Below are 18,049 nucleotides of genomic sequence, written 5' to 3'. Positions count from 1 at the left end.
TAACTCCTGGCGAACGCCCGTCATGCTAAGGAGCTCCAACCCTCTCATTTAGAAAACCAATTAACCGCCAAGTCGAACGACGTACGCTCGAATTATGTGGAGAGAGGGAACCTCCTTTCCTGCACACCATGATAGGTTGTAGCGTGGATGGGGCGTGAGGAATCTTAAGTCACAGGCCTGGTTTCTGAGTTCTCGAACGAGGACTCAAATTTGAAATGTGGTTCAATTTCGGTCATGTTAAGGATTGATAGGTTGTTAGGCTAATTTATTTCGCTGTGGCAAGTTGTATATCAAAGCAATGTGGCACACCATGATGACAGCGTGGATGTAAAATGCGAATGCTGTGGTTCAGATATGGAGAAAAAGATTGATTAATTACTAGTATCTCTGGTTATTTTTCTGTTTTCTTATACTGCCAAACAAAACACTGTTTAAATGAATATCAAGAGCTGTTATGTACTTGTATATTATCTTTGCTGGAATACATAATAATGCTGATTTTCTGATATCCCTTTAAATACAAAATATTCCAAAAGTTACTAATTAACTTTGCTTTACTATGCAGTATTCTACTAGAATTGGTTAAAACTGGTTGGTTCTGTCAATAGGTACCCTGAAGACCGCCAACTGTTCCATCATTTGCACTATATATGCTACCACTGTTTCTTTTTTAAAAATTTGCACAAATTGCAACTTGATTATATGGATGTAATGGACGCATTTCCTTATCCTTTATTTGTCTGAAATTGCAGGTTGAAAGTGTCCTTGTTGGATGTTTTCTTGAGACTCTTTGGAAAGCGCCACCTTGCATGGAGAATGCAGTTACAGAAGTGACTGTTGTTAGTGGCGTGTCGGAGAGCAAACCGCTAAAGAATTTTGAAACATACTTTGCGAATTTCATTCTTACACCGGCAAAAATTAAACTTTGTAGGTTGTTTTATTAATATTACTGACAGTTAAGTAAGGTTTCTACTGGGAAGCATTGTGATGCAACTTTTTACAATTTGACTAATGGATAGGCTATTGGAGTGAATTGTTTACCGTGAAGCCAATGTTTCGTCAAAAAGATCTCCCCGTTTGTCTTGACCCTGATTGCCTCGAGCCATTGTTCCCTCCACTTTACCCCCAACATAATCTTTCTTTAAAACGGTTGTGCGGCCGTTTTTGAGTCCATCATTTTTATGTTTACTGAGTGCATTGCACAAGGATGACGCTGTTTTTTGCGACATGGTGAGGTTTTCTTTTTGATATTTTGAATTCATATATAGGATAGGATGCGGCAAGATACGTTTTACTTTTATTTCAAACTGTTTAACTCTTCTTGGACTGTCTTCCGAGTTTTGTTGCGATATTTTATCGTATTAGCGCATAAGTCTTGTTGTCCTTGGGTTCGGTTTAATTCTACTTATGCCTCACTTTTTGTTTTTCCTCGTTTTTTCCAAACGTGACATCCAAACTGGTTATTTTGGATCCAAGGATCCAAAAAAAGGGAAGAAATCTGGATGTTGTTATACTTTTTTTTAAGAGACTACAAGTGTTTTACGCATTGCATTCTGACACTACATTCTGTTCATTCTACCTGTAGAGGAACAATATTCTTTTTTTTCCCAACATCAAACTCACGACACTCATTCCAGCACTTTTAATTATTTCTTTTAGTAAAAGGTTTTTCTCAAGCCATTCATCTTGAGTATGTTGTCAATAAATACATGAAATCGCTCTGCATTAGATGCCATTTGTCAATACTTTCAGTCATTCCTGAGTGAAGTATGAGGGAAAGTGGGAAAGTCTGTGGTAAAAATGTGTGAATTTTCGAAATAAATCTCGAGTAGCTTGTAGAATAAGTTGGTGTCAATAATGTTGTCATTGTACGTTTAACAAAGGTGGTGAAATGCATGTCAAGTATTTAGGAAGACAGAATAGAACCTGCGAGACTTTAAGGTGATTCCAGAGGGATTTATTCTAGTGGCGAAAAATTGAAGCTCTTATCGAGTTTAGAGAATTTCTATGTGCTTCGATCCCGTATTTATTTTATTCCTCAAACGCCTCTTTCCATTCAAAGTATTTCTCCGTTTTGTTTAATAACATGAAGTGGACTTTTTGAACAGATTCTGTTGCTCTCATACGCCGCTCAGTTGATCTTACGAACGTAAGGGATTCTTGAAGTATTTCAAATTCCAGTCCTTCTACACACGCTTCAAGATTTTTTATTAGCCTTTACTCCCATGATATGAAATATTGCACGGTATATCTTTACACTGAATTACAAACATCCAGTAGTTGAACTTGTAATACATAATAATTGAGCTGAAGACATTAGTGATAGCTTTTTCTTATTCACGAGAATATATTATACAACTGTAGAGGAATGGTTCGTAACGGAAGCTTCTTTCCTTTTCATTTCCTAGTCACAAATTCGTCCTTATCAGGGAACATACGGTTTATTTAATTTCGAAATATCTTTTCGTATTATTTGAGCGGTTGCAACTTGTAGACTTGTTTTAGATCTCCATAAAATAAATCAGCTTCCTCATACGGAAGCAAAATTTGTTAACGAGAATTAGAGATAAAAGATATTGATAAACTTTATAAATGGATATTGATAAACTTTCGTTTCACCTGGAGACTTCGATCACCACAGTGTGTTTTAGTTTTACAATTTCAAAGATTTTATTCCATCTTGTTATTCAGCCGTAGTCTTGCATCTTCTCTGGACTAAATGCACTAAATAGATGTCTGATGTGGTCTAGTCCAGAAAAGTTCAGAAAGTACTAATTCATTTTTCCATCAATTGTTAGAGGACTCTTGTTAGTCATGCGTCCCCATAAACAGTAAATAGGAAATGATTCTGAGGCTCATGATATATTGGTTCTTCGTCTTTGGTTTCCGCACAATATATGTTCAAGTGTTTTGGTGAGTTCTTTTATTGCTTATTGACCATACTCTTCGCAAATCTGCCACTGATGAATTCGGAAAAGAATAGTGAAGGAACGAAAAAAGAGCGAAGGAAAAGTCTTTCATTTTTGTCATCCTTTTTTGGTGAATTCATAAAGTAAATAGCGTCTACCCTGTGTTTAATTCACTGTTCGATCACAGTGCATCCATAAAACAGTCGTAATTGCAATGACTAATTGGGATCCCTGAGTACGATTTGCCGTACTATCAAGATGTTGGGAAGCGACAAGGTTTTCTATATATAAATGTATATATCAGATATCGCTTCCATGTTTTTTATGCTTCCATGTCTTCCATGTTTTTATTTTAAGAAGAGCTGATGACTTGCCACTTTTCTTGTCTCGATGTTCTAGAAAACTTGTTTTAGTGAGCGCATTTGCACTCGGATCATTTTTTGGTTGTGCTTTGCGATCTTCATATCGGCACACCAAAGGTCAACAACTGAAAAACATTCGGAGTGGATTTGCGCTTGGAGTACGTGCTCTCGGTATTGCCACTGTTTTGTCAGTATCCAGTGTTGGTTTATTCGTTCTCTCTGTATCCGCAGCACTCCAAATTGATTCTCCGCAACAGTTCGGCCAGAAGATGGTCAGCTTATGCGGCGATCGTTTTCGTATTGACAGAGGAGAAAGCGTTGCAACGTTTACTGAGGTATTTCACTTTTTCAGAATAATATTCCATAGATACCTTAGCTATTATCACTAACTTATTAACGCTAACACACATTTTTGTATTGAGTAAGGGTTTTGAAATCCCAAAACTCATACCATCTAGGACGGAGAAGCCGTTGCGATATTTTTCTGTTAGAAGTAAATGAAGACAATCAGTTAGGCAGTCAGAGAAGAAAAGGCAGAGAGGAAAAGACGCAGGGCGAGATACAAAAGGAGATAAAATGCACTCAAAGATTCACACGCATAGCGTATTCTGTAGATGAGTTGCTTGGTTGAGCTGTTTGACTCCTTAGTTTTGTGTTTGTATGGTTAACGGTGTTTCATCCACCCCCTCTTTTAGCATTGTCATCTTGCTCTGACTGCATCTGATCATGATGATGGGGATGTACAGAGTGTAGATAAGTCTGGATAAATCTAAAGTTTTGTATCGATGTTTCCAACATATCCGAGAAATACAACAATATTGAATATCACTTTTAGAATTACTGGATCCTCTAAGATAGATTTATTTCTTTTCTGGAAAGCGACTGGAGAGACTTATAGATTTATTTCTTTTCTGGAAAGCGACTGGAGAGACTTGCTTTCTTAGATAGCCGATGTTTTTTGACTTTAGAATCTAGTCGAAATTTGGATTCATTGTTCACTTTTTTTTTCTTCTTTGAAACCATCATTGTTTCATCATCTGGTTATAGTGGTAACAGCGAGACTGTTTGAAACCGGAGATGTTGCACTTGTTCATTTCTGTTGGTGAAATGCCGACATAATAAGTCATTCATACCATTTTGCATCCAGTTATCTGGACAGTCCATTATGCAGATAATTGGACATTTAGAAAACTTTCTAACTGTATTATGATGGCACACTGCCACATACCCAAAACATCCTGTAAAAAGTTATGATACATTCGTTAAATCGTTTCTTCTGAACTACTTCATAGTAAGGTTATTAGCGGATAGAATCAGTTGGTCGTATGACAGAACAAATGACAGTCGCTTAGCTACTACCTCATTGAACCTTTAAAATGTGCTGTGTCGTGCCGTGATACTAGACAGCTATTATCATTCCACCATTACGGTGAATTTTTTATCAATCTCTATTACCATTTTTTCTATCATTTTTCTTTTCTTATCAATTTTTTATCATTACAATGTTCAGAACAGATTCCGTGGAAATCTCTCAATTCATAAACTGAGCTTTTTTTGTCATTTCAGGTTTTTGAAACAGCAAACAATTCGAAGGAAGAAAGTTAAATATTGCCAAATCCTACCACTTGAATGTTCCTTCCACTTTTTGGTTTCTGCACTGTTACGTTTTTATTATTGCTTTCGCTCTTATGTAATCGCGCAAAACGACGAAGTTTGCCAAAATGTCGGCGTGCATTGCTGGTTATTGCTCATCCTGATGATGAAACAATGTTTTTTACTCCTACTCTTCATGGCTTACGACTTTCTGGATCAAATATTTATTTGCTTTGCGTTTCTACGGGTAATTCCAGTGGTTTGGGTGTAACACGTAAGTACGAGTTGGCTAGTGCTTTCACTGTTCATGGATTATCACTTGATAACCTGACTGTTCTGGACTATGATAATTTCCAAGATGGATTCATCCAGTGGTCCAAGGAAGAGCTGGCCAAAGTGATCTTGAGGCATATGCAAATGCTTGATATTGACTTGGTAATCACTTTTGATGAAGGTGGTGTTAGTGCTCATCCCAATCATATTGGATGCTTTCGAGCGTTGCAGTATCTTTATACAAATGGTTTGATTCCTGCTGGAGTACAGGTAATCATTCAACTTGTGGATTTTTATCCTGAGGATAAGTAGCGATTTATTGGAGCATGTAAAATTCGAATGAAACTTCAAAATAAGTCCAATTGGAAGTTGCCTAAATTTTTAAAGATACTCGAGAATATTTGAAGTTAAGAAAGAGGTGAAAATGCATTGCTCTCATTTATATATTTTTATTCAAATAAAAATCCGAATTGTTCTGAATCTGCTTTTGTAGATTACTGAATGATTATTCATTCCAAATGATGGTAAGGTAATATAAAAGGAGATGATATATGACGATATTTTTTTTAGATCTTTGTCTTGGAAAGTGTATCGATTTGGAGGAAGTATGTGGTGCTTTTGGATGCTTTTATCAGTTCCTTCCATTCGACATTTTTGTATATCTCTTCACCACTGTTATATATCACAGCTTGGCGAGCTATGTGGGCGCACCGTTCTCAGCTCGTATGGTTTCGATATCTGTATATGCTGTTTAGTCGTTACGTTCTCATTAATACATTGAAAAGGATACATGCACAGCCAAGGCATCCTACACTTAAGAAGAAATTGCGTCCTCATTGCTGATGTTTCTCGTGATTTCCAAATCTGTACATTAAATTTCTTACTCGTTAGCTGATGAACAAAATGGTGCCATTATGTTGTAAATTGTTGCCTCTATTTATGAGTTATTTTCATGGCATGATAATTTATAGATGTTTTGAGTAAATTCTTTATGAGAATCCAATTGTTGAAATTGCTCTGGTTACAGGAAATTCAGTAGATTCAGTAAGTGAAGGGGGTTCATAGAGAGTTTTTGAATTTGTAGTGGTGAAAGTTCCAGAAAATTCTCGAATGAAACTGAAAATATAGTGTTGTCATGAAATATTTTCGCAATGAACATACTGGGATATTTGGAAATTAGTGTGGAAACCTTCTTTATCTTCCGGTAAGTTTCTATTTAAAAGAATACGGGAAATAACTGAATATTAACAGTTGGGATTTTCAATTTGAGACATAGCCGGGATCACATTTCATTTTCTTTTTTTGTAGTGTAATGTGCTTCTGGAATTGTTAAGATGAACAAGCGGGTGAGTGTATGTCAGTTGTTAGATTTCTCACACGGAATCATCCATCACTTTTCTTTTTTTTTTGGGCTTTTTCTGCTAGTGATTTTTAAATCAATTCATACGCGCCAATGAAGCGTTGAATAATTTTTTCGACATTTGATTATTATGTAAATGTTATCTGTTACTTTCCTCATAACGTTTATGTGATCCCTGATCAATTTCGGTGCCTATTTGAAGGGTTTTTTCTGTGCAGATGAAAGAGGAATGGATTGGCTAAGAAACGTCAACAGAAAGAAAACACTGAAGACGGTAATGCGAACGGACTAAATATGTGAGGAATTTTGACAAATTCAGTTGAAGGATGCTGCTGTGCTGTGTTCAAACTGTTTTCTAATATCTATGAAAAAATATATATATATATATATATATATATATATATGTACCTTCTCACCTGTAATTACAAAAGAAACATCGGATAATAGGTAATCTGCAAGTGATCTTGCGTCCTGACATTGTACCGGAGTAATCCGGTCGTAGCAACCACTTAACCATTCGATCAAGTAGCAAGGCACATAATGGGATATTAGCTGCAATAGTGGATGCGTTGCAGTCATAATTACATAATAGTGCCACCCGACACTGGGAAGCAAATTTATCCTTGCCTTGTCCAGGTGGGACACTAACTTAGAGGCGCTCAGCCGTCATTCCTCAGATGATAGCTTCGCACCATTGGTCGATCGATCAAGCACATGAATTAAATGTTTAAACTTACGGCTCCTCTCGCATTGAGCAGGATTGTTATCGCAACACAGTTAGGTAAAACTGACCTATCTCACGACGTTTTAAACCCAACTCACGTCCCCTATTGGTGTGTGAACTTGGCGAATTCTGCTTCGCAATGACTCCGCTATGGATGCTTGGCTACCGCAAGCCAGTTATCCCTGTGGTAATTTTTATAACAAACTTCTATGAAAATTTAAAAGCATCGACAGGTCACGCTTCTGCCCTGTATTAGTACTGGAAATCAAGATCAAGTGAGCTTTTGCCCTTTTACTTCTCTCAGAGCTAGTCTTAGGATACCTGCGTTACGTTTTGAGAGATGATCGCCCCAGGAAAATACTCCGCCGGACACTGTCTTCAGTGCGAATCGTTAAACCACCGAATGGTTCAACTTGAATTAAAAATTTCGAAACACATAGAGCTCCAAGAATCAGGAAAGTAGTGGTATTTCACTAGTGGTACCCTCGTACCATCAATGACAATAATGTAATAACCTCCCACTTATGTTACACCTTTCATGACTCTTCATAGAGTCGGACTAGAGTCAAGCCCAACATAATCTTTTCCAGCTGTGCTTGCCAAGCCCGTTTCCTTGGCAGGGTAAGCTTTTCATTTGTTTCGGAAGATCATAATATAAGTCAGTTTCGAAGTGTTTGAAACTATGAGGTGCACTACAGCGAAATTGAGTACTTCATTTGTTAGCTTACCTTGTTACCTATTTTTACTACAGACAGAAAATGCAAGTAAAAAGTATGAAACATGGGATGGGAATATCTTATCCTACCGCCAAGCTACTTATGCAAGGCATTTGCAGCTTTTGCTAACTGGAAGAAATTCGATCTAATAATACAATTCTTCCGCAACGAATGCAAAATATCTTTATTCTTCATGAGAACGAAGAATTTTTTTTTCATCGAATTGTGAATGTATCTGACTCACGGTAAGTGGTGACAGCACTGTCTTTATGTTCTCTTTTGCAAAAGGAAGAATTGTTTGAGAGGTGAGAGGAAAAACAAATTAGCAGTATTTATTTCTCAAGGATTTGATGCCAGTGCTGTTTCCAAAGATTTCTTGACAATATCATTGCAAAGCAGTGCGCCAAGCACAATATTCTCGCAGTGTACGTGGACTTGTTTTGAATCCAGAGCAATCAGTACCTGCTGCTTTTTAGACAGGGTCTGCGCACAGAAATGAGCCTAAAGTGAAAAATTTTCAACAATTCTTAAAGAATCTGCTTTGAGATGAATAAAAAAAACAGTTATATTCATTTGTGACTAAGTACAATCACCACTCAAAAAAGTAGATCGGAAAAATGAGATAGCATACCACGCTGCGAGCTGACCAAGTTTAGTATTCAGAACACCAGGTGATTTAATACTCATTTTAATTTAAAAAAACAAACTTCGGAACTGTTAACATTGGTACAGTTTGCAACAGCATACAACTCTTCCGGCCTCAAAGGCTCCTTCAGATTTCCGCAATGTTCGTTCATTCCACTAAGACGCAAAATCCCGTTAATGAACTGTTCTTCTGTCATTGTTATTGGTTCAATCTGTTCGCCCATTGGAGCTTCAATGCTGATTATTATTTCATTGGTATCTCTCGCGCTGATAACCCATTCAGATGCCCGTTTGCTATCAGCAAAGTCGATGTAGGCTTTCTTAATGACACTTTCACCAGGTGATAATCTGCTCACCTTAATTTGGTCACCAGTTGACGCTTGGTCTATGACCTGAAAAATATTTCATATATTATGGAAGAAGAAATGATACCTAAAAAGATGAAAGTCCAAGCTGGTGAAATAGATTACTACAAAGGCCAGAAAATACTCGTTGAAGCGGATAATAGTTGTTTTTCAAAAAATTACAGAACATAATGATGGGAGAATTAAATTTACTGTATAGTATATGGCCTTATTTTGTGTGAAAACTGCATGCGTGTGTTATTAGAAGACAGAGTTGAATTACTCTATAATATCATGGTTGAAACATCAGGGAAATAAAATATAAAATTGGAACCTTAGTACTGAAACCCACCTGGGAGTTATTTCTGGGGAAAGTCTTCGCTCTAAATAAATATTGGATTAACCTTCGGGAAAGCTGTGATTTCTGCAGATTCCGTTTCCAAACTGTTTGTGAATCTAAATAAAACAGCACACATTGACGACGATATTGGCGATGTTTCACGTGGAAAACAAATATCAATACCGATCCCAGCGGACCAGACTGTATGATTCACGAGTGGCATAAACGACGTTTTCACCAATTCTGGTCCAGCGACACAATTATTAGCAAAAATCGGTGTTAACTCAAAATTTAAATCCAGCAAAAGATCAAGATTTCCAGACCTGAAAAATGCAAACGTTCTCATTGAACCTTGAAAGCCAATAATAAAATGAATGAAAATCTACATTCTATGGTAGTTTAATACACATTTCATATTTTTTGCTGGACGTATTAACTCCATACTTACAACAATATTTACATTTTTGGCTCAGCTATTGCGGAAACCCGACCTTCTTCGCTTTCATCACTTTTACCTTCCTTTCTGTCTTCTTCGTCATTTGCAATTTCATCCTCCTCATCACTTTCACCTTCATCCTGAAAAGTTTCCTATCAAAACCCATCTCCCAACGACCACAAAGTGACAATTTCTAGAGCAGTTACTGCGTTAATTTTCAATATCTGTTAATGTGCAGCAAACCAAATTGAAGTTTGCACTGAGTTGAATTCAAACATCTATTCTCTATATTTCCTTCTTTTTTCAATTCCTTCCATTTGGTACACAAATATATACCTCTTCCTCATCACTTCCTTCTTCTTGCTCACTCTGTTCTTCATCGCCAGAATAAAAATCTTCGTTTTCACTTTCATCGTCTTCGTTTTCATCAATAACTCGCATATCATCACTTAATTCTTCCATCTGACTTGTATTTCGTATGGAAGAATCGGGTGCAACTTCCGGAAACTGTGGTAAATCGCGATATCGTCTACAACGCTGGTTGAGAAAGTGTGATAGACTTCCTAGTTGGAATTGCTCACGGTCTAGAATTAGAAATTGCATCCAAAAATGATCCTTCAGAACCAAAGAAACACCAAATTTTTTTCTTCATTCGCCATTTTCTTCTCTTCCTTTTACTACTTCAATTTGTAACAACCTTCAGTTCTCAAAAATTCTCTCGTTCATTCAAATGGATACTTCCCCTTTTAGCACCTTATCTTTCATCATACGAACCAAAATGATATGGTGAATGTAAAGTGAGACAAATAATATTCTTCATCATACAGCAAAGAAACATGTCTGATGAAAATTTTCTGCCTTGAGAAAGTTTACATGACATAATTACATGATTAGTCATCCCGGTTTTTTTGTAGAAGCATGAATTCCTTCAAAAGCAATGAAATTTCTAGATCATTAGCTAGACTACTGCTGTGTTTTGTCAAGGCTTTCGCCCACCCACAAGAAAACTTTAACTTAAAATTTCAAATTTATTTAAAGCTTAATCTCACCTTTGAAAGTGCTCTGTGTAGTTGGTGACGGTTTCTCGGTAATAAATATTTCGGTACCAAATATAGATAATTTATTATTGCTGAAGATCAGATTTCGCAAAAATCGACATCTGTCACGAATATCGTAACTTTGGTCGAACCGAGCCAACTGCATTATATGTTGCACTAGTAATTCACATTCCTGACGATTTGTGAACCATAGCTTTGCTGCCAAAGTCATTGTTTGCAGTTTTACCATCTCATCTTCATGCGTGAAACTTTTAGCCATTTTGCGCAAAACATCTGGTGCTAGAGTTGAAACCTAGAAAAATAGCACGAAATTTCCAAAACCTGAACTTCAGTATGTACTTGACATATTTTTTCGCAGAGTTTTAAAGGATTTACATGCTAGAACTGTTGCACGGGACGAACGCTTTTGGTGACTTCGATTAAAAAGGCGCACGAATTTTAAAAAAATTATTTTATTTGCAGGTTACCTCAGATTATTCTCATATATTAGTGAAACAGAAACTCCACTAATCCTGCATATTCCCCAAAATGTGCGGTGTTACACCTAGTTCTAGAAAATATCCACTTTTAATCCACTCCAAATCATAATGCTAAAGAAACTATCTCACAACATTCTTCACGTCAATTTACTAATATACTTACTTTATCAACATGTGTTGCAACAAGCCAAATCACACATGCCCGAGCCTGTGGTGCTTTGACAGAATCAATAAGACGAAGTACGCGTGTAAGTAACTGTAAGGGTGGATTCGTGTGCAACAGTCTGCAAAGATTCAAATCTATCCTATATGAAAATATAAAGACATATAGAGACGAAAAAGTGCATTTATATTTTAATAAGAAAAATTGCTGGAAATTTTGAGATAATCTCAAACTACCAGCTTCAACTCAATAGTAATTTCTCTAACTGTCCTACTCATCATTATAAAAATTTAAAGCATTCTTTGTACAGTTATTTCTTTTCAATAGAACAGAGCTAGTTTAAACTGACTTGTCATGAGTAATCAGTATAAAATGAGCGACCTTTTTAAAACGACAACAGCAGCAGAAACAACGTTTTCGTTCGATGAAGCAATTAGGGATACTAGTCCGGAGAGACATGAATCAGCAACAGAACTGACACGAATAGCACACTGTCCTATTGCTTCTATCGCAGCATCTGCCATTTCTGCCATGCCAACGTAGGTCTAAAATTTCTGGAAAATAAAACCTAATACGATCAAGTGCCAGATCTTGCTAACTTCAAATATCAGAGCGCACTAATCTCTATTTTGCTAAAGCAATCAGAGTGTTCCCAAAATTGCAACATGACCAGAGATCAAAAGAAAAATGCAAAACCACTTTATACCTGTAATTCACGAAGAACCAGCTGCACACTTGTTTCTGAGACCAACGAGGTCAAAACTTGTAGTTTCAGCAATTTGATATGCTTCGGTTCTGCCGGGCGTATGAAAAAACTTTTCAGAAATGACTCGAACATATTCTGCAAAAAAATGAAAAACATAGCTAAGCTTCAGAGAAGAAAATACGTCTAGAGCAAAAAATTTTCAAGAAAAAAGCAAAAAAATTAACTAATATAAAGCTGTTAAGTCTTAATTCAAACAATTCATAAATAATTTTGATAATCATCGTAGTGAACAAGCAATGGGAAGAGCCAATTGCATATCACATGAATTTCAACTTTCTGTAACTGATTACAGAAAAAACTATTTCCTATTAAAGATCTTTCTGTTCCAAAGTGGAATAAGAAGTATCTGTTGGACCTGCAAGCATTCCATCTGCAAACAAAATAAATGACTTACCTCACAACTGAAAAATAAATCGAGATGAAGTTAAAAATACAAAGAAAAAACATACAAGATCAGATTTTAAAAAATTAAATAAACAACTAGACAGTTGACACTGTAAACTACTTTAACGAACAAGAATTCCGTAGTGGCACGGATAGCATATGGTATGTTATGCTATCAAAATTCTGTTGTACGGGACGATTTGGTATAAACAAGCTGGAATTTTCAAAGCGAACAGGATATTTCTAAAAAAAAGGCAGGGATCTTGGAAAGAAAATAAATGCACTCCGCCTGAATTCAAAAGCAGATTAAAAAAGAACAAGAAATACAAAATCACACAGATGTAAAAAGCAAACTGAAGAGAAAAAACAAGGATATAGGTAAACCAAAAAAAAAAATGTGCTACTTGGCTACTTGGTACTTGGCATATACCACCTTCTCGCACACTTCGACAAAATTTTTTTCATCAGTCATACATTGTTTATAGTAGTAAAATTAGACACGCCAAGTACCGGGTTAGTTGCGCAAATCGTTGCAATGTTCACAAGTACAACATTCTGTACTTCACGCGGGCCACGTAACAGCCGGACCAGCGCGCGTGAGATAATCGATAGTTGTGAGGATGGTGCGCAGTGATAAAATAATTGGGCAACAGCCATAACTACAGCGTAATTTCGGCTCTGTAGCAGTGGACGACATGATGAAAGGAGAAGCGTAAGATCTGGATCAACTGCTTCCAATGGTGCAACAAACTGACTGCGTGCATAACGAGTCAGTAATCCAATCATTACCACCTGTCCCCACTCATCCACATCCACTATAGCCTAAATTATATTCATGAGATGAACACCACATACAGAGAGAACATGTCTGGATGCCCTTTGCAAGAAAATAAATTCATGGTAGTCATGATGCTACTGGCACGTCTAAACATTCCAAGCGTAAGTATTCCAAGTCGGTATTGTTACCTTAATCCACACATCAAAAATTGATTTCTCATAAGTATGTAACAAAGTGAAACGAAATTTCACTAGACGGATTCTTACATCATTCAAATCATGAAAGGAGCACCTTACACAAAGTACGGTAATGTCTGTGAAGTAAGTCAAATCGATCTGGACAAGTTTCTTCATAAGCGTATACTGCGCTGCCGAGTACAAGAGTACGCTTATCACCGAGAAGATAGTCAATACATTCGATCAGTTCCGGCTGTAAATTTTCTTCAAGTGAATACAATTTCGGTATTGCATGTGCAGCTACCTAAAAAGATTGTATATTGAAATCAGCAGTTCGAAAAAAAAAATTAAAATGGAAGGAATTTAGAAAAGATGTTTTGAGGAATTATGCAAAAATTTCTAACTTTTCGAACATATGCGGACATGTCACGGACAGATTCACGTATAGCCAACAACATTACTGGAGCAATCATAGGTACTCGAATACTTGACAGAACACGTAGGGCGCTTGCCCGAATAAGTTGATTGGGATCCTGAAGTGAAATAAAAAATTAATAAAATAGAATTTCATGATTTCGTTGTTATCTGCGTATTCTAAAAACATATCAAACTAGCTGCGGAACAAATATTCTTTGTTGGTTTTTCAAAGTTTAAACTTACTTTTAAAGCGCGCTGAAAAGTGCTGATTGAAAGAAGTGCCAAATCTTGCTGCTCTTCAGCATATCTCACCAAATAAACGAAAACCAATTTTTTTAACTGCAAGAACTTCGACTATACCCAACAACATATAAATATTTTGAGAAATTTAAGGAAATATATTCATAATCAAATTTATCTTCGAATTCAAATTTCACACAGCAAACCTCAAGATTTTTAGCAGCAACATTCTTAACGACTGCAGGAAATAGCTCCGATACATCACGCCCTTTCGCTACCAGCTTAACAGTAAACATATTATTCAATCGAATATAGTTTTCATGACTAAGAAACTTGATCTCCGAACCTTGTTTTGAATTTTATATTGATGAAAATCCCTCACATCTGAAGATTCGAGGGAAAAAGATAAATTAAGGGACTTTATTTGGTAGTGCTAGTGAGTGTACTTCATGAAGCAGAAAATTTAGCAGACATCCATAGTTCATTGCTTCTTAACCCATAAACTTTGTATAAACTTACGTTTATGATTCGCTTCATAGCATCCATCTTCAAGTTATCCTTCGAGCTATCTAACATTGCTTTTAAGTCGGCAAAACGTCTGAAATTGTAAATCAGGTACTATCTCACAACGAATCAATCATACCCCTTCTCTTACCTGAATTCATAAATTCTGAATTAAAGAACCAACGTTTTACTATCTATAATAACTCCTCCTTCGGCAATTTCCACTTCGGGACTTGTCAATCCCTCACCAAAGCTTCCCATTTTTTTGTTTGTTATATTTTTACAGCCTAAATGATATCATCTTTCAGTGGCCGCAAAGACATTCCACTTTGTGCCATCATGTCTGAAAATAATACAGCATTCATGAGCAGTGACTCTTCGGATGAAACTTGAGTAATCAACAACTGTATGTTAGCGATGAAGGACTTTGTTTATTATGATCTTATTTACTATAAAATTTATGCGAACACGTTAATTCGTTATTTTTATAATATCGAACCATTTCTTATTCCGGAACAATCCTGTCCTATCCCAACACATTTGTCTCTTGCCCAGTTTAAGTAGAAAAGGAATGTGTAAAGATTCCTTCTCTACTTAAACTGGGCAAGAGACTACGGAATTATGGGGATCTACGAAATAGAAGAGATTTGCAAAGAGAATATCAGGAGAATTTCAGATGATAAATTTGGAATTTTGAGAAATTTCACGGAGAAAACGGGAAAAAAAACGTATCCTTTTCAAAGTGATCGATAGCAGATGACTTTCTCCCTTTCAGTACTTGAAACAACAGAATGATAAGTGAATCTCAGACTATTGCGATGGCTTATAGGATAGATCGATCCTAGGGAGGACTCCCTGGTCCAGACAACACAACACTCCTGTCTTGCTAATGGTATAATATGCCAGAGAAACTTGATACAAAAATATTCCATTAAAACAATTCCGGTACCTCCATAGTTTCAGTCAGCTTTGCTCGACCCTATGGACCCCCCTTTCTTTCTGCTTCCTCTTCCCAGAAAGCAGGAACCAATATTTTCATTCAGATCTTGTTGATTATGTACAGCTGTCGTCGGATTGATGGTAACTTGTGAGACTGGGATTGAAGGCGGGGGGAGCTGCTGTGGGGTTTGGATGGCGGGAGAGAAGCGGTGTCCTCTGTTTTCTGATAAACTGGTTTGTGACAAAGGAAATTAAATGAAAGACAAGAAAAATAGCATGAAATTAATCGTATTAGGGGCGTTCTATTTTAGGCTTAGATGAATGGAATGTTGGATTTAGGAGTACTTGAATAGTTATATCTTGTGTTTCATCCTGAAATATGAAAGCGATGATATAAGGGAGATATTTTTATCGTATAAATGGGACCGGTGATATTTCAGATCACATCATTTAAAAAGTTGGACGAAATGAAAGCTAATGATAGGACAGTTGCGAGTATGAGGCCTGCGAAAAGTTTCAACGATAATCAGGTTGGAGCATGGCATGAAGACATCGTTGCATGATATTTATTTGCATATCTAAAACACGCAAGACTCTCTTTTCATTCAGTCAGAACAAATAAACACAAATTGTTGCTTTAAGTCGGTATTAAAGACACAAGTCTGTCGTGTGATTAATTTTAGTACTACGATTTCAGGCCCCCATCAACAGTTTGGATTTCAGTGCAGATGGTTTACAAATGATTTCATCTTCTGATGACGATTCAATTATTATGTATGACTGTATAAGTGGACAAAAAAGTCGATCGGTAATATCATTTGCGGTAGTAAGATTAGGCAGGTTATATGTAGAGGGATTTCTCTTTGAACCTCTAAATCGTAAATATGGAACATTAGCGTGCTAAATTTCAATTAGAACATGATAAGGTGCGAAATTAAATGACCAGTAATTGTTTTTTGTGTGACCGTCTTCTCTTCCTTTTTTAAACCTCATCTTCAAATTGGGATAGAACATAAGTCTTTAGGTAAACAGTAAAAAATATGGCGTAGATTTGATACAATTCGCACACAATACATCAAACGCTATACACTGTTCTACGAAAGTTGATGGTTAGTTTGAATTAACTGTATAAATATTGATGGTTTATTTCTTTACAATTTTAACCACATCTGAAGAAGCATTTGAATGAAAGTAGTTTCAAGTACTGGTAAAAATAGCAGGCATTAAAACTGCTAATTAATGCAATTGTCTTTGATAGTCAGGCGAAGTCAAACACTTCATATAACTATCACATGGAGATCGAGAAGACAAACTTAGCAAGCAACATCTATAACTCTAAAGCATAAGGATTCCATATTCGTCTCTTAATCGAGCGGTGTTCAATACCTCTATATAAATAAATAAATAGTCCAAATAAATTTTAAACAACAAAGTCTTTGGATCTTTCGTTGTGTTTACTTTTTTAGATGTTATCCGATACCTGTCATTGCATGATAACAAGTATATCAGGTATTTTCCTGGACACCAAAAGAAGTAAGTTTTTATTTTTACTCGTCTGTACGTTTCTTGAATTGCACTGAAATTAATTTTCTTGAATTACACCGAAATTAATTTCACTTTGATTCTGTCAGGGTAGTGACACTGTGTATGTCTCCATTAGACGATATGTTTCTATCTGGTTCTTTGGATAAAACAATCCGCTTATGGGATTTACGAATACAAAGTTGCCAGGTACGTTTCACATTTGTTTTGACCTCTTTAATGTTGGAGCTCTAATGCTTTCCTGTCATTCAACTTCTTTAAAAACTAGAAATTTTCATAATGCCCTAGGGCGAAATGCTCCACTGACTTGTTGCACTGCGATCATTTGGTAACGTGGGTAAATTTCCTATCCTTCCTGAAGTAGGAAAAAGTGTCTTAAATAGTTACGGTGACTACTTCATATTTTATTGTTTTTAGGGGTTGATGCATGTACCTTCAAGACCTGTTGCCGCTTTTGACCCGGAAGGTTTGATATTTGCAGCAGGGATCAATTCTGACACAATCAAATTGTATGACTTGCGGTCATTTGATAAGGTGGGGTCAAATTTCTTCTTCAGAAAAGAGAAAAGCTGTACGAATTTACTGTGAGTGTCGTTGCTCTTAAGTCATCGTACTTATTTGTGTTATTCGAGGTAATTTTTTATTCCTGCTATCATGAACTGAATTTATATCGGTTTGAAAATCGCTATCGTCACTGTGTGTTTCGTGTGAAAGTATTTTTCTTTTTTGTTGAAACCTCGAAGACTTGCACTCGGTATTGGATTGTTTCGCAAAATATCACTAATATTTTATGTTTCTAGACGTTATCCCATTAATTTTGTTAGTTGGAAAGCGATACTTCTGTCAAAAGATTTTTGAAAATTAGCATTCCATTTGTGATATTTGACTACGCTTCTTTCAG

General features: G+C 36.3%; 5 protein-coding genes across 5 annotated transcripts in view; 3 read left to right on the top strand and 2 right to left on the bottom strand.

Annotated features, from left to right (window-relative positions):
* Nucleotides 1-670: 670 nt before the first annotated feature.
* LOAG_01810 (hypothetical protein) lies at nt 671-1,229 on the bottom strand (the record flags this gene model as incomplete). The annotated part of the gene is made up of 2 exons (XM_003137348.1): nt 671-866; nt 1,042-1,229. The coding sequence occupies 2 exons, from the start codon at nt 1,227-1,229 to the stop codon at nt 671-673; spliced, it is 384 nt and encodes a 127-aa protein (XP_003137396.1).
* Nucleotides 1,230-2,963: 1,734 nt separating this feature from the next.
* On the top strand, nt 2,964-4,038 carry LOAG_01809 (hypothetical protein; the record flags this gene model as incomplete). Its single annotated transcript, XM_003137347.1, has 3 exons — nt 2,964-3,052; nt 3,267-3,606; nt 3,967-4,038. 3 exons carry the CDS (start codon nt 2,964-2,966, stop codon nt 4,036-4,038), a joined length of 501 nt encoding a protein of 166 aa, XP_003137395.1.
* Nucleotides 4,039-4,900: 862 nt separating this feature from the next.
* LOAG_01808 (phosphatidylinositol glycan anchor biosynthesis protein) lies at nt 4,901-5,980 on the top strand (the record flags this gene model as incomplete). The annotated part of the gene is made up of 2 exons (XM_003137346.1): nt 4,901-5,407; nt 5,708-5,980. The coding sequence occupies 2 exons, from the start codon at nt 4,901-4,903 to the stop codon at nt 5,978-5,980; spliced, it is 780 nt and encodes a 259-aa protein (XP_003137394.1).
* Nucleotides 5,981-8,190: 2,210 nt separating this feature from the next.
* LOAG_01807 (hypothetical protein) lies at nt 8,191-15,018 on the bottom strand. The gene is made up of 16 exons (XM_003137345.2): nt 14,852-15,018; nt 14,683-14,761; nt 14,370-14,444; nt 14,167-14,262; nt 13,911-14,039; nt 13,622-13,810; nt 13,063-13,374; nt 12,109-12,243; nt 11,784-11,947; nt 11,403-11,523; nt 10,752-11,052; nt 10,039-10,286; nt 9,727-9,842; nt 9,331-9,589; nt 8,645-8,974; nt 8,191-8,438 (listed from the first exon to the last, which is right to left on the bottom strand). Exons 1-16 carry the CDS (start codon nt 14,926-14,928, stop codon nt 8,277-8,279), a joined length of 2,793 nt encoding a protein of 930 aa, XP_003137393.1. The 5' UTR covers nt 14,929-15,018; the 3' UTR covers nt 8,191-8,276.
* A 737-nt stretch (nt 15,019-15,755) lies between these two features.
* The window catches only part of LOAG_17168 (WD repeat protein 82), a 4,519-nt gene continuing 2,225 nt past the window's right edge, over nt 15,756-18,049 (top strand). Inside the window, exons 1-7 of the mRNA XM_020449828.1 lie at nt 15,756-15,840; nt 16,047-16,136; nt 16,304-16,414; nt 16,631-16,715; nt 17,073-17,139; nt 17,238-17,337; nt 17,566-17,682. Of these exons, the coding sequence (XP_020306599.1) occupies nt 15,799-15,840; nt 16,047-16,136; nt 16,304-16,414; nt 16,631-16,715; nt 17,073-17,139; nt 17,238-17,337; nt 17,566-17,682 (612 nt within the window). The 5' untranslated portion in view covers nt 15,756-15,798. The remainder of the gene's footprint in view (nt 15,841-16,046; nt 16,137-16,303; nt 16,415-16,630; nt 16,716-17,072; nt 17,140-17,237; nt 17,338-17,565; nt 17,683-18,049) is intronic.

This window comes from Loa loa, assembly GCF_000183805.2.
Source record: "Loa loa unplaced genomic scaffold supercont3.46, whole genome shotgun sequence".
Taxonomy (NCBI): Eukaryota; Metazoa; Nematoda; class Chromadorea; order Rhabditida; family Onchocercidae; genus Loa; species Loa loa.
Note: the sequence above shows the minus strand (reverse complement) of the source record. Positions and strands in the feature narration are given on the sequence as shown.